Genomic DNA, 16,739 nt, shown 5'->3' with positions numbered 1-16,739 from the left:
AGAGACGGGGTTTCACCATGTTGACCAGGATGGTCTCGATCTCTTGACCTCGTGATCCACCCGCCTCGGCCTCCCAAAGTGCTGGGATTACAGGCTTGAGCCACCGCGCCCGGCTATTTCTTTATTTTTCCTTTTATTTTCTAAATTAACAATGAGCTGGTATTACTTTTGTAGTTATAAAATAGTGGGTTTTTTCCATTTCATTAAATTAAAATCAATAGAAAAACCCCATCTTGGTTCCCTCCCAGGTGTACTTTCCTTCCAAACAGATTTCCCAGCTTCAGCATGATACCCCTCTACTAGATCCTCTGCTAAAGATGATTTTGTCAGTGACCAGTAGCATTTTCCAGTATCCTTACACATCAGAATGCACAAATCACCTTACTTTCTCTCCCATCACTTTTTAGTATCTCCATTCCTCTCAGTCAGATTCACTCTACCACTTTTTCTCATTCATTCTCTCAGTTCCCCCAAAGTTTCCCCAAATAGCATCCTTTATCTATAACAGCTGTCTCATGGTTGATAGAAAAAAATGTTCACTGGAAGAATGATAACCCTGAGAGTCAAGTGGGCAGATAAAGAGGTACCCAGACAAAATGAAGATTTGGAGTAGGGAATAAATGGCTTCCTAAATTAAGAAAGACCCTAGAAAGACGCTGAATATCTCAGGAATGCTGGCTGCAATAGTGACAGGGGAGAGATAATAGGAAGACTTATGTAATGAACTAAAGTCACACTTATATGTCAAGGCCACTTAACTAAAGAAGACGAGTATAAACTTTTGAATTTCTCTACTATCTACTCCTTCTAGTAGATGATGTTGCCTCTTAATTCACAAAGAAAATGGAAATCTTCAAATAGAAACTCCTTCAACTTCCTGCCACCAAATCAATTAATTATTGTAACCACACTCATCCTCTCTTCCCTCTAGGTAGGTGAAGGTGATATTCCTCCTCCTATCCAAAGCTAATTTGCTCATATGCGTTTTCATACTAATTATACAGCCTTTATCTTGTATCTTCAACCTCTTTCTCCACTGAATTATTCCCAATAATATTCAAGCATGCTCAATATCCTTTCTGGAATCCATGTCATTTTCCAGCTATAAATACTATTTCACTTTCTTACTGATAGAGACAAGAGACATATAAATTCTTAGGCAGGCAGGGACAGGTCCCAGTGAAACCCAACCTTCAAGCCAAAGACAGTTTAAAGCCTGAAAACTGAGCTGCCGGTTCCTGACAGAGTCCATGACCTCAGTGAGAACCTCCATCTCTGTCTTACCCTCTCTCTCCATTGGTTCCTTTTGGATGCCACCCATGGACCAATCAGCATGCACTCCCCCATTCTTAAAAAATCCACAGCCTCACAGATGGCTACCAACTTCAGGTCCCCTCAGAGCTTTCCTTCTGCCACTCAATAAAATTATTCTCTGCTTACTCACTTTCTGGTGTCCACACACCTCATTCCTCTTGGTCATAGGACAAGAACTCAGAACTTGCTGAGCTGCAGGTGGCGGGAATGAAAGGGCTGTGACACCCCTGGTCAGTTTGCCAAGCTGTGAGTGGTGGGAATAAAAGAGCCGTAACACTGCTCCGCTCGCTGGACTAAAGGAGAAAGAGAGTTGTAACAAGCTCTTGCTAGATGAACTACGGGAGTGAAGAGCTGCAACATTTCTGGGGGTTTAGACTTCGGGACTCCCTGAGCAGGGGCTGTAACACCCCTTAGGGCTCTGCACTTGCTAGCATCTCAGAGTTTTTGGGTGCCACCATGTTCCCCTTGTCTAGACGCCGCACCCGACACAGAAGTTGCTCACTGCATGCCCAGTCCAATCACTGGCTGAGCATAGAGCTGCAGTGGGCACAGGTTCTGAGAAGGCAGGAGCCAAGTGCAGCCTGCCAGGCTGAGCAGGTGAAGCGAGCCCAGTGGGCCTGAGCAAGGCCCGGACAGAGGCGGCAGCGGCCACAGAGATTTCTGGCTGACAAAGCAGCACCAAAGGAATCCCAATCTCCTCCAATCAGTCTTCAGCCTCCACCATTCTACCATAACTGATGTACTGTAACCATATCAGTGACATCCTTATTGCTATATTTAATAGACATTTTTCACCCTTATCTTAATCTCCCACTCAGTAACATTTATCACTCTGAATGAATCCCTTCTTGAAATCCTCTTGTTATCCAAGATAGCACAATTACCATTTTGGACATTCCTTCTTAGTCTCATTTGTGGGCTTTTCCTCTTTGCCTGTCTTTTAAATCCTGGTGTTCCCTGAAGTTTGAACCTATCCACTGCCGCCCCCCACCCCCCATCTTTCTTTTACCTTACTCTTATTAGCTTTTAGTTAACTATCTTCATTTCATGGATTATTGCTACCCATATACTAATGACTCCAGATTTATATCTATAGGGCAAACATTTCTTCTAAGCTCTAAACCTGTATTTCCAAATAACTGGTAACACCAATTAAATGTTCCAAGAACATATAAAATGCAAAATGTTCAAAACTAAATTTATCAACATTACCCCAAACCAGCTCTTCCTCACTATCTCAGTTAATGACCCTACTACCTACCCAGTTGTTCAAGGTTCAGAACACTGCATTAAACCTTGACTTACCTTCTCTCTCACTTAACATATCTAATCATTCCAAGGTTTATTACTTCAACCAGGGCCAGATTAGGGTGGACTTAGTGAGATACTCATCTCAAGCACAAAATTTAAGCAAGTGTCAAAAAATCAAATATTATCCTTGCCTCACCCCAACACAATCCTTTCTCTACATTATAGAAACATCACTGAAAAATTAAAATCTAACAATTATTCCTTTAGAGTTCCCCACTCTCCTTCACAATTAAGTTCCAGTTCCTTACTGGTTTAAAAGGCCCTTCATTGTCTGGTTTCTGTCAGTTTCTCCTCTTTATCTTTCTCATTTATGCTTTAGGTAATCTAAATGCCTTTAACGCCTTTAACATGTCATGCTATTTCTCAATCTCTTGTCTTACAGCTACTGTGTTCTCTTTCTGCATCACTTACAATGTCTTTATTGATTAATTGCTGTTCAGCCCCTAGGTCTCACCTTAAATGTCATTTCTTTAGGCTTTTTACAACCCTCAAAGCAGTATTTATTAATTTATTCATTTATTTATTTTTGAGACAGGGTCTTGCTCTGTTGCCCAGGCTGGAGTGCAGTGGCACAATCATGGCTTACCACAGCCTTGCCCTTCTGGGCTCAAGTGATACTTCCATCTCAGCCTCCCAAATAGTTGGGATCATAGGTGTATGCCATCATACTCGGCCAATTTTTTAAATGTTTTGTAGAGACAGAATCTCGTTATGTTGCCCAGGATGGTCTCAAACTCCTGAGCTCAAGCAATCCTCCTGCCTCAGCCTCCCAAAGTGCTGGGATTACAGGTATGAGCCACTGCACACGGTCCCTCAAGGTCTTAAACATTACTTATATGTGTTCCCATAGCTCTCTCTGTACTTTCCTAGCTCATACTATATTGATCTGGGAAATACTGATCATACTATATTGTAAATTCCTTTTACTTTTCTTCCTCTCCCTATTGAACTATATAAATTATTTGAGAACATGAACTCTGAAGGTGTCTAATTCACCAATGTGATCCTAATACCTAGCACATAATAGGTTCATTAAATGCTTGTTAAATAAATGAGCGAATGAAAAAATAAAGTAAAAGATCAGAGAACTGAATTATTGATTAGTACCCAGAAAACTGAAGCTGCTGACTAATAATGACAGCTAGCACTTGTTTAACACTTCATAATTTATAAAATATTTCATTTACAGCATCTCTTTTTTATCTTCATAATTACTCTGTTGTGTAAATATTATCATGCAATGATCCAAAGAAGACATAGTACTAATCAGTGGAAAACCACAAAAATATTCTGGAAAATATTTGGCTTTGAATGGAGAAGGAAGCAGAGAATATATCATCACAGCTCACCTATAACAAATTTGTTTGGCATTGGGCATTCTGAGTACTACTATTAGCGCCCTCCCATCAACTCCCTGGTAGGAAATACACCGAACATTGAGTCTCTGGGCTGTTGTTCCTCTGTTGAGCTCTTTATGGGTTTGCACTGGATATCTTCCAGGGGGCTGTCACCCTGAGGCTCAGAGTGAGAACAGGTTTCCAGGTCAATGATTAGAAATAATCATGCCCAAGTTTTCCCTGAGGCTGTGTAAACTAAGGAACACTATATCCCTCTTCTCTTCCAGGACTGGGTTCTCAGGAATAAAAAGAATACCACTTCATTTAAGTTGCATTAATTTTCACCTACTTATCCAAATCCTCTTATTCTCTTTACTCAAGGGCAGACTCTTTGGGAGCACTGCAGAGCAGGGTAGAAATAGCTAAATCTAGAAGCTGTTTTAAAAGGTTGAGAATTTAAAATCTCTTCCAATTACCAGATAAATAAGTATCATATGAAGTAAACTAGTTTGAAAAAGGATTACCTTCCTTGCTTCCCTATATTTTGTAGTGTAGAGCAGTGGATCTCCACCTTGACTATACATTAGAATCACCAGAGATACTAAAAAAATTATAGCTGCCCAAGTCCCTGACTGGCCCAGAGTTTGATCTTTTTTAAGGCTCCCCAGAAAGCATCTTATTGGTTATGCAACCTTGGGCACTGTTTTCTTAAAGTTTCTGACTTCATTCAGAATCTACCTCCAAAGTCGAGGAGAAACCCCTACAATAACAGTTACTCAATAGGCCTAGTGTGAGGATTGAATTAAACAGCTTGTGTAAAGTGCCTACATGATGTTTTACATGTGTCAGTCATCAATGATTATTAGTTTCCTTTGCTCCACTGCACTTACCAAGCGCAATTACCATGAGCAATCCTGGAACTCCAAAAGCCAATGCATAGCAGTCTTCTCCAAAGCACTGCACATCTCCTAAAGAAAATGGGATGGGAGGAAGAAAGTAGCCCTGAGTCTTGAATGTTTAATGTTTCATTCTACAAGCTCAGGTTGTTGAATAAACCTGAGCTTGTAGAATATACATAGCCATCCTCTTTCCTCCCATCACTTAATCTATAATTCTTCTTTTGTGCCAGACAAATAAAGACTAAAATAAAGTTTCACAGATTGTCGAGCTCTTATAAAAGGAGAAGATGGACAGGAGAAAGCCAAGAGCAGCTTTGTGTCTGACCACAGCAAAGCTTTATACAGGGTCCCTCAGAAACAATCCTAACCTCTCAGCATGGGTGTGATAAATGTAGAAATCAAGCTCCCTGCATTGATGGCAAGGTAGAAGACTGAGAAGTATCTACTCCGTTCCTCTGCCTGAAACAAACAGGATAAATCATCAGTGCAATGTGTACCCTAGCTCCAGCCCCACTCCATGTTCAGACTCAGAGCTGAAGACACGTACAAAGAGAAAGATTCAGATATTGCCTCCACAATACCTGAATTTCATATTATTAATAGATATTTTAAAACATGGCTGGCTGACTCCAAACATTTACTCACCTTTCAAACTCCTATAAAAGCAGCTTTAACATTCTTTTCCTCCCTTTGCCTAGGGAAAAATAATCATCCTGTCCTCAGTGCCACTACTGTGTCCTGTATATAGCTATTCTAATATTAATGTCTTTGCATTAAATGTCTGGGTTTTGTTTTGTTTTGTTTTTTGAGACAGAGTCTCACTCTGTCACTCAGGCTGAGTGCAGTGGCTCAATCTCAGCTCACTGCAACCTCCACCTCCCAAGTTCAAGCCATTTTCCTACCTCAGCCCCCCCAAAATGTCTGTTTCTTCCATATAAGTTTCTTTAGAGCAGAAATTTTATCTTACTCATTTCTGTAATCCCTAGTACTTAGCACAGCATCTGACGTATATAAGGGACTCCATAAATGTTTGTTGACTGTATTAACTAAGTGAATGCCTGATTTGGTTAAATAATAGATTTTGTGGCAGGATTGTGTGGTAGGAATAGTACCAGAACATAGGACAGTGGAGTCAACTGTGAATGAAGCAGGATAGTTCACCTAGTGCTTAAGGGAATCTGCCAGAGAATCTAAAAAGAACTCAGTAGACTTAGAAGTGGCTAGTGAAAACCTGGAAACGGATTTGTCCTATTAATTGAAATATCTTCGTGGAGCAGTTACCAAATGAAACAACTTTCAAATAAAGTTGCTAATATTTCATTCATTATACACTGACATGCTTCATTCTGATACCCCAGATGTCTTCTTGCCACATTAGAACAATGAGTCCTTCCCCATTTTCTATTTACACTGTTTTATTTCTTCTGGTTTCCATTTAAACCTTATTTCACTGATCTAATTTGTATAGTTTATTATACATAGGATCCTACTTGCCAAAAGTTGGTTCTTTCTTCGAAGTCAGCAAGCAGTTATGATCTATGGACTCTTGGGAAGAAAAAAAAGTATCAAATAACCCAAATGGTCTGAAAGGTAAGAAAAACACTGGAAGACAGGACAGGATAGCAGAGGCAGAAAGAGACAGTAGGTATTATGTCAGGGTGGAAGAGGGAAGAGGAGAGAGAGAAAGTGGGTGAGAGACACAGAGAGACAAGGGGTGGGGGAGAAAAAGAAACTCGAAGAAAGGATAAACAGTTATACAAAGGGGAATGGATATTTGAAGACAGACAAAACTGAAAACAAAAGTGAAGAAGCCAGAAATGTTGACAGATCTAAAAATAGACTATTCCCTTGTCTATTTGTCACCCCTTTCTCATAGAGGCCCATTTATTTTTCACCATTGGTAATGGAAAGTATTGAGGAAGAAAGGGAATGATCAGCCAGGCTCGGAATTGGTCATTTTCCCCTTTCATGGCATCTTAAAACTAGAGATGCTTAAATCATCTCTACAGTATTCATCACCTCCCATTCCCAAGGTGCTTACCACATTTCTTCCTAAATACCTCAAGTCAGAGTAAACTTACTACTTCCAACCATTTGAAGTTTTTCTACCCATCAAGCAAAACACGACTTCTTCAAGGCTTTCACTCATTGGTCTCAGGTTTAATCACTGACATCCTTACGGCATCTACAAGTAGCTATAATATTCTCCTCAATTCTTATCCAGACTATCCCCATTTCCTTCAACCTTTTCTTATAAGACATGCCTTTTAGTTCATCTACCAACCTGGTCTCTTTTCCTTAAAACTGTTTCAATTTTCCTCACTGTTAATGACCAGGATCCAGCATTGAATACAGCTGCTCAGATAAGATCTGACCAGTAGATTACTTCAATCTTGGCAAATGGCTACTTGCTAGGTACCCCTGTTAATGCTGGCTCCACATTCTTGAAAGTACAAAATAACAGGATTCTTACATGTTTTTCTTCAAACTGGTCTCCACCAAAAGCTGCCACGCAGGGTTTGATTCCTCCTGTTCCCAAAGCTATTAAACTCAGACCAACCAACGATAGGACTCTGAAATGGAAAGGTGAGGATGCCAGCCATGTTGATACTAAATGCAACTGTAGAGATGGACTACAGAGCTGCAGAGGGGAAAAAAAAATATGTACAAAGGCAAAGATCCCCTTCACATTTCTACCCCATGGGTACTTTCGGTTTGCTTTTATTCCTAGGAGGTATTCATGGGCACTTACCATATTTATGATCCTTTGGTCTCTGCAAGAAAGTATGCATTATGTGGAAGCTTTCATTCCTGGTAGTGCCATTTACCTTTTATGAGCATCTGATAGAAGCAAATACTGAAGGAACTCCAAAGCTAACACACTGTTTCCCAATCTTGTTTTAGTCAAAGGGATACTTCAATAGAAAGACCTTTTAAGGACTCTAATCTCACATATCCTAACTAAAATTAAAAAAAAAAAAGTTCAAGTTAATCATAATTAGTAGGAACAGTGTCAAAAATTTTTGCTGGGACACCAATAAGAAGGTATCTAATATTTATTAAATATCAAGGCCAGGCACAGTGGCTCACATCTGCAATCTCAGCACTTTGGGAGGCCAAGGCAGGTGGATCACCTGAGGTCAGGATTTCAAGACCAGCCTGGCCAACATGGTGAAACACTGTCTCTACTAAAAATACAAAAATTAGCTAGGCATGGTGGTAAGAGCCTGTAATCCCAGCTATTCGGGAAGCTGAGGTGGGAGAATCGCTTGAACCCAAGAGACAGAGATTACAGTGAGCGGAGATCACGCCACTGCACTCCAGCCTGAGCAACAAAGCAAGACTCTGTCTAAAAAAAAAACAAACAAAATCAAACAAAATTTCTGACTCATAAGATAAATATATGTACACAGGCACACTGTAATATGAATACATATAAACTGCTCCCTGAACAGCTGTAATCCTATCTACTGACTGAACAAACAGACATCAGAATTTATCAAATGCCTCTGATCCCATAAATGCCAATAGCAACTGAAGTATATGGAACTACACATAAATGTAAATATTCAAAGCTTTGAATATGGCTTCTACAATGAATTATAAGGAAACGTTGTGGACTTTTTTAACCCTGGTAAAGTATAGATGCATATGAATAAAAAGGTGAGGGAATATGTAGGGTGTGAAGGTTTTAATTATTTTATTTTATTTTTTTTTTTTTGAGACGGAGTTTCGCTGTTGTTGCCCAGACTGGAGTGCAATGGCACAATCTCGGCTCACCGCAACCTCCGCCTCCTGGGTTCAAGCAATTCTCCTGCCTCAGCCTCCTTAGTAGCTGGGACTACAGGCACGCACCATCATGCCCAGCTAATTTTTTGTATTTTTTTAGTAGAGACGAGGTTTCACCTTGCTGACCAGGATGGTCTCGATCTCTTGACCTCGTGATCCACCCGCCTCAGCCTCCCAAAGTGCTGGGATTATAGGCGTGAGCCACCGCGCCCGGCCGGTTTTAATTATTTTCAAGCATATAAAGAGGATACTAACTAGGCATTCTACAAGTCCCAAAAGCAGATGAGTTCAGATAAAGTAGAAAAGAGTTCAAGTGGTCATAAAACTGTTTTTCTTAACCAGTTTTGTAGTAAAACTGTAGATTGAAAATGAAATAAAAGGACATCTCTGGTAAGAAAATAGAAAATCATTTGTAACCAATGCCTGAGAAAAGTAGTTTAGTTGATTCCATGATTTTACTCACGTGTGTACCACTTGTCCTCCCAGTATTGGTAAAGCACCCAAGGACTTGATCACATGGCCAAGCACATACACCAAGGAGAGATAAATGATTGTCCTGTTAAGAGAGTTAAATCAGTCAGTCTTTAACCAGAATTGAGAAACTTGCATAATACAGACTTAAGGTTCATATTGTTCTCAGTGTGGAGAAAAATAGAGGAGGAGGAGGAAGGAGTAGAGGAGGAAAGAATTATCTGAGAAATGCACATAAAGACAATAATGATGAATGAAGTAAAAAGACCAGGAAAAAGGAGTGGAATTCTTCACCCTGTAGCATTAGAGGTAATAGACATTCCCTTCAAGTTCCTTTCCTATACCCAACATCCCCTTTGCCTCTACATACTCACTCCACACATACACAGAGAAACCCTACTTTGTACAGACACGACAAGAACAAGGTGGATTTTTAGCAAATGTTTTAAGTTAGGAGAATCAGTAGAAGAGGACATTTGGACCTTAAGTGTTTTTCTAAAGGAATATCTTTTGCTGTAGAGAGCAAGAGGGGTCAAGGAAGAACTCAAATTAAACAGGAATGGCTAACCCAAAGGACTGCCTCAAAACTCAAGAAGCACTGGGAGGTAAAAAGCTCTCAGGTTGAGCCTGGATAACTTGGACTCTTGGACTAATTGTAATCCTCACCACAGTTTCCTCAGGGACAAGTTAACAAGGACAAACAAGGAGCCAGGGAATGACTGTCCAGTGATAAAAATCATGCAGTTGGAAGGAACATCCTGTTGTATCGTTTTTTCAAAGAACTTGAACAGCAAATAGAAAGTAGAAGAATAAGGAATTTCAGTAAGAATATACATTGAAATATGGCACACTACAACATCTACTCCTTATGTGTACAACCACATCAGCATTCCCTTGATATAAGTAGAATGTTAGAATTATAACGAACTGCCAGGCGCGGTGGCTCACACCTCACTTTGGGAGGCCGAGGCAGGTGGATCACGAGGTCAAGAGATCGAGACTATCCTGGTCAACATGGTGAAACCCCGTCTCTACTAAAAACACAAAAAATTAGCTGGGCATGGTGGCACGTGCCTGTAATCCCAGCTACTCAGGAGGCTGAGGCAGGAGAATTGCCTGAACCCAGGAGGTGGAGGTTGTGGTGAGCCAAGATCATGCCACTGCACTTCCAGCCTGGGTAACAAGAGTGAAACTCCGTCTAAAAAAAAAAAAAAAAAAAAGAATTATAACGAATCTTGGAAATTATACAGTTTACAACTGCAATTTTTAAGGTGTTACATGCTAATGTGGAATACAGAGAACAGAATGGAATAAAGATAGCAAAGAGAGGCTGGAGATGTTAGAAATCTCAGGATGTGGATTTCCAATTTTTAAGGTGTTATATGCTAATGTGGAATACAGAGAATAGAATGGAATAAAGAGAGCAAAGAGAGGCTGGAGATGTTGGAAATCTCAGGATGCGCCTAATCCTTCTAGGTCAGCTTTCTAGGGAAGGGAACTTAAAGGGTATGGCAGGTTGGGGATAAGAAGTTAAGTGACTAGACCGGGCATGGTGGCTCACACCTGTAATCCCAGCACTTTGGGAGGCCAAGGCAGTTGGATCAGTCAGGAGATCGAGACTATCCTGGCCAATATGTTGAAATCCTGTCTCTACCAAAAATACAAAAATTAGCTGGGTGTGGTGGCGCATGCCTGTAATCCCAGCTACGCAGGAGGCTGAGGCAGGAGAATCTCTTAAACCAGGAAGTTGGAGGTTGCAGTGAGCCGAGATGGCGCCACTGCACTCCAGCCTGGTGACAGAGTGAGACTTCATCTCAAAAAAAAAAAAAAAAAAAAAAAAAAAGAAGTTAGGTGACTAATCTAGGACTAATTAACATTGCAGAGGGGACAAGTTTTCCCCAAAAAGAATAAATAGAAAGGGAATAAAAAGGAACAGAAAAAAAAGCTAGCTATCATGAACCCAAAACAGATTATTTATGTTAGATCATCATAAAGGGGGGAAAAAAAGGAGTTTGGGCTGGAGTGATATAGTCTGGGTAGTAAGATCAGTATCCAATTGATGGACTAAACTAGGGGTGTCCAATCATTTGGCTTCCCTGGGCCACGTTGGAAGAAGAATTGTCTTGGGCCACATATAAAATACACCAACACGACAACAGCTGGTGAGAAAAAATAAAAAATCCCATAATGTTTTAAGAAAGTGTATGAATTTGTATTGGGCTGCATTCAAAGCTGTCCTGGGCTGACCTGCAGGCTGCAGATTGGACAAGGTTGGACTAAATGTATGAGAGAAGTTTAAGTGGTTTAGGAAGAAAATAGGCAACCTTATAGATTTAAAAAAAAAAATAGGAAATAGTTTAGATATGAAGAATATAAGAGAGGAAGCTAATGGCAGGAAACTAATAGAAGGAACAAGAAGTAAAGAGACCTGAAAATTCTGCATTTGAAACAAGATATTAGGACTATTGTAATCCCAACCATAGGACGCAGAACTGTTTTAGGTTGACTTCACTAATCCCTCAATTTTACAAATCAATAAACTGAAATCCAGACAGGTCAAATGACATTTCTAAACACTGACTTTTGGGCTGGTTGTGGTGGCTCATGTCTGCAAATCCCAGCACTTTGGAAGGCTGAGGTGGGAGGATTGCTTGAGGTCAGGAGATCAAGACCAGCCTTGCCAACACGGTGAAACCCTGCATCCAATAAAAATACAAAAATTAGCCAGGCATGGTGGTGCATGCCTGTAATCCCAGCTACTTGGGAGACTGAGGTAGGAGGATCACTTGAACCCAGGAGGTGGAGGTTGCAGTGAGCTGAAGTCTTGTACCACTGCACTCCTGCCTGGGAGACAGAGAGAAACTCCACCTCAAAAAAGTTAAATAAATAAATAGTGACTTTTAAAAAATTATTATTATAGAGGTGGGGTCTTGCTATGTTGACCAGGCTGGTCTCGAACTCCTTGTCTCAAGCAATCCTCCCATCTCAGCCTCCCAAAGTGCTGGGATTACAGGCATGAGCTACTACACCCAGCCCCAAAGTGACATTTTAATTAGCATTAGGGTTATGCTAGAACTTCTATATTTAACTCAGAACTTCTATATACAACTCGCATTCGTTTGGTTTTATCATGAACAAGTTAATGTGGAAAAAGGAAATGGAAGAGAAAGAAGTGATACATTTTATTTCACCATAAGAATATAAAAAGCCAGAGCCATTTTTAATGGGAGCTTAGGAACTGAGAAGAGGTACATACAGAGACTGAGAGCTGGTAGTAATGGCAGAGGAAGAGAACTAGCATGAAGAAAAGAAGGTCAGTTCTGACCAGACAAAAAAAGAGGAGAGAGAAAGGACATACTATATAGGCCCACTCAGAGAAAGAGAAAAGAGATGTGTGGAGAGGACATTCAAAAGCATAATAAACACATTTAAGAGAGTGGTTCTAAGTGATTTCCCAGTTTAAAAACCAAAACTGATAAGCCTGGGTAATAGGATACAAAATCTAGGAACTGTAATTAAAAATGTTTTCCTTTCTTAAAACCAACTTGACACTACAAAAAACATCCTTGAGAAACCAATATACATGTTTAATTATTTTTGTTTTCCACTGTATACCTACTGATTAGCCTTTCCTGTGTGTACCTCTGAAGGAAGCCTCACTTCTTTCCTGATGTAGGGGGTTCCTTAAATAAGAGTCAGGGACTCTGGGGGCCCATTTTCTCTTAACAAAGCTATGATTCTGAGATAGCAAACAGAGGCAAGATTTTTAATACAAGATGTTTACTAAATTCAGGAAACTGTCCCTTCAGAGTTTGAACAATCTTTCTAAAGTTATAGAAGGCTTTTTGCCCTCAAGGTAACACCTGAATAAAAGCAAACACACACACACACACACACACACACACACATACACACACACACACAAACACACACACACAGGCAGAGGAACAGATGAGAGGCGGGGAAGAACTTAATGGTTTGAAACAAAAATCTATTCACTTTCCTCTAGCTAATGAAGACAATAGGCTGCAGGTTCAAATTAGAGAAGACAGTAAAGAGTCTTGTCTTTTTTCTAATTTTCCAACTTAAGGAAATCAGGAGTAAAACATGCTGAAAGGGTAGTTTTAAGTACTTATTCCCATTGTTGCTGTTATCATCTATTTGTATATGTTAACACACACACAAACATGACTATAGGAGAACAAGCTACCCATGTTTTCTCAAGCTACTTCCTTTTGGAGATACCAATCACCCCCAAGTTTTGTTATTTAAAAAGCAACCACAATACTCACAATAAAAAAAGTCACCTTCATGCCTGTTTACATCTATCTGTGCTGATGTGCCTACATTTGAGTGTCTGAAGGTGAAAAAATTTATTAATTCAAAGATTTACCGCGGGCCTGCTATGTACTAGGCACTATTCTAGGTGCTCTTGGATAAAAATATAAATGACAGCCAGGCACAGTGGCTCAAACCTGTAATTCCAGTACTTTGGGAGACGGAGGCGGGCAGGCCACTTGAGGTCAAGAGTTTGAGACCAGCTTGGGCAATACGGTGAAATCCCATCTCTACTAAAAATACAAAAATTAGTTGGGCATGGTGGGTGTGCACCTATAATCCCAGCTACTCAGGAGGCTGAGGTAGGAGAATCACTTGAACTGGGAAGCAGAGATTGCAGTGAGCCGAGATCATGTCACTGCACTCCAGTCTGGGTGATAGAGTGAAACTCTGTCTCAATGACAAAGTATATATCTATATAATATATATGTGTTATATATATTATAACATATATATTTATATATTATACATATAAGATATGTGTTTATATATATAAATGACATTGTCCTCTAAGTGTTGGAAATAAGATATCAGATTCAAATATAAATAATTAAATAACTATAATAAGACAGAATTTAGTAAATGTCATATAATGGTGAGAAAACAAAGACCTCAGAAAACACTAGGTTACTTCTGGCTTATGGTAAAATGTGAGGGGACGGGGGTAGAGAATACTCCAAAGCACAGGCTGTACTTGAGTGAGCCTTAAAGGGTTTGGACATGAAAGGATGGGGAAGAAGGGGTTTCCATGAAGCAGAAATAATGCAAGCAGACATGAAAAAGAGATGCCACTGGATATGATTACAGAAATATTAGTCTTCAATTTTCCTCTAGTGGCCATTCTTGAAAGGGGATAAGTATGATGATAAGCACAGAAAAGTCAGTTGGAGTGAGATTAGTAGACAGTGATTTAATAGTTACCAGAAATTTTTTAGCAGAGTAGCAATGTAATCAGGATTTCTTTTAGGAAGATTAATTTGGAAGTAGGGTATATGCTCAATTGTAGGAAAAAGAGATGGGAAACAGTAAAAACATTTTAGATGTCCATTTTAATATCTCACTGGACAATGAAGACCAAAACTGGGTGATGGCAACTAATGGCAGTGGATTTTGTGTTGAAAAAGGATAAAAGTGAGAGAGATTGTGGCAAACAGAATTGGTAGAATTTGACAAGTAATTGAATGTGGGAATGTAGGGAAGCCAGAAGAAAGAACAAATTTGGGGAGGGAGAACAACCTATGAGGTGAATGCCAATATGTAATTCACTGGAGTTTGAGGAGCTATCTGCATATAGCTAGTATCAACACCACAGAATTTGCTAATAAAGAATCTAGAGAAAGAGAAGGGGATAAAAGTTATAACCCGGGGAAAATTCTTATACTCAGGAAAGAGTGAAGTAAACAAGAGGCAAAAGAGAAGTCAGATAGATAAGAATCAAAAGATATAAGAGGACGAGAGTAAGAAAAATATACTGTAGAGAAGGTCAAGGAGTTTCACAGAAATGGTAAACAGCCTGAAATGCTAATAACAAGTTCAAAATAAGTAAGAATTTAGAAAAGACCGCTGGAATTTGTTAATGAGGGAATCCTTACCAGTGATCTTAGGGAGTAATTTCAGTAGGAAAAAATACGATTTACACTATATCTTATTGTAGTTACCACAATAAGCTCTGTATTAAAGCTATTTGAATATGAACAATATGAATTAGGTAGTACTTGTAATTCACCTCTTCATCCTCCATGGTTCCTTGGACAAACAGAAGGTGCTCAATAAATATTTACTGACTTAAATTGGGTCAAATTAAATTAAATTGAATTGGATTATACTGCATTACATTATATTACTCCACCATAACAAGTGATAATGAAGAGTGACAAAGAAAGGCAACACATACAGAGGATTATTTTTATAATATGGGGGTCAATGATAATAAGAGAAAAATAATAGGAAAGGAAGAGTCAAGATAAACTTTGTTCATTTAAAGCTATTAGAGATTTGCACCTGCTTCTAGGTTCAGGAAAAGACTGGTTCTTTGGGAGAATTTGAAGGCAAGAGAGGGGAACAATGAGGGTACAGACACCCTAGAGAAAGTGATCTCGGTGAGGGTGTTACACATATAAAAACTGATCAAGGTGTACAGTTAAGGCTTTTGAATTTGCTTACTTTATGTAAGTTATACCCCAATAAAAATAAATTAAAAACAATAATAAATATATCAAGAAGGATTGATTTGCGGGCACAAGTGGAGGTTGCTAAATTTTCTCTGAATTAAGCAGGAAACAATTGCTGACCAAATCCTGTAACTGTACTTCTTCAATCTTAAAGGATGTTATTTTAAAAGTAAAGTGCTATGTCATGTATATGAATCTGTATTCTACAACTGAATAAATAGATTATGGCTTGCACTTTTTATTCTGCAAATAGTGCCAGTCTCCTATCTGGATAAACTTGGGGACTACTACTACATATATAGCAAACGTAGATCTCAGCTGCCCACCCACCATTCCTCTCCCAAGTCAAGAAGCTGTTCAGTACTGTATTATGTCTATAGTTACATATTAGGTGCTAATTAAACACTTTTAGAATAACGAACATATATAGGTCAAAGTAAGATATAAACCACTGTTTACTAAAGAGGATTCCTTGGAACACTATCCAGAAAAAATATTCCATGGTCAAACTAGTTTGGGAAACACTACATACTACAACCTTCTGTGGAGATTTTATAGTGTATATCAGCATATTAAATGCTATAAGAAATCATGCAGTAAGGGAACATTTTTAGCTTTGTTCAGCCTAATAGTTTTCAAACTTATTTGACCACAAGAGCTTTATTTTCCCACATAACTTATTATATTTTATAGTTTTGAACATAATGCACTTTGGGAAATGCTCATTTAGACAAATCCATGGATTACAGGTCCATAGAAAATAATTGGGCAATGGATATCCACGATTCATTTCTAGTTTATCAGGATAATGTTATAGGGAACAATCATAACATTATACCATATTATATCTCTTTGGTGCTATGTTCAAGGACTTAAAAAATACTGAATTGATCAATAGTCTAACTCATGAAAATATTAGATTCATAAGAACAAAACTACAAAGACATTAGAGAAGAGAAATAGATAGTAAAAGAACTGAAAAGAGGTACTCATAAGAAGATCCTAAGGGAGGTGGGACAACTCAATCTGGAGAAGAGATGGAGAAAGTATCAAATAACTACATTAAAGCATCTAAAATTATAATTCTTTCTTTTTTTTTTTTTTTTTTT

The 16,739-nt window shown here is 39.0% G+C and overlaps 1 protein-coding gene across 2 annotated transcripts in view; it reads right to left on the bottom strand.

Moving 5' to 3' along the window:
* Window positions 1-16,739, bottom strand: part of SLC15A2 (solute carrier family 15 member 2) — a 44,931-nt gene that overhangs the window by 22,680 nt on the left and 5,512 nt on the right. Inside the window, exons 4-7 of one of the 2 annotated variants that reach the window (XM_017508160.2) lie at window positions 9,114-9,206; window positions 7,335-7,434; window positions 5,230-5,320; window positions 4,853-4,930 (exon numbers count right to left, since the gene is read on the bottom strand). In XM_017508160.2, coding sequence (XP_017363649.1) covers window positions 4,853-4,930; window positions 5,230-5,320; window positions 7,335-7,434; window positions 9,114-9,206 — 362 coding nt within the window. The remainder of the gene's footprint in view (window positions 1-4,852; window positions 4,931-5,229; window positions 5,321-7,334; window positions 7,435-9,113; window positions 9,207-16,739) is intronic. The other variant, XM_017508161.2, reaches the window with a different exon arrangement.

Source organism: Cebus imitator, unplaced genomic scaffold, assembly GCF_001604975.1.
Source record: "Cebus imitator isolate Cc_AM_T3 unplaced genomic scaffold, Cebus_imitator-1.0 Scaffold387, whole genome shotgun sequence".
NCBI classification, from domain to species: domain Eukaryota; kingdom Metazoa; phylum Chordata; class Mammalia; order Primates; family Cebidae; genus Cebus; species Cebus imitator.
The sequence above is the reverse complement of the archived record's forward strand: the minus strand, read 5'-3'. Positions and strand labels throughout refer to the sequence as shown.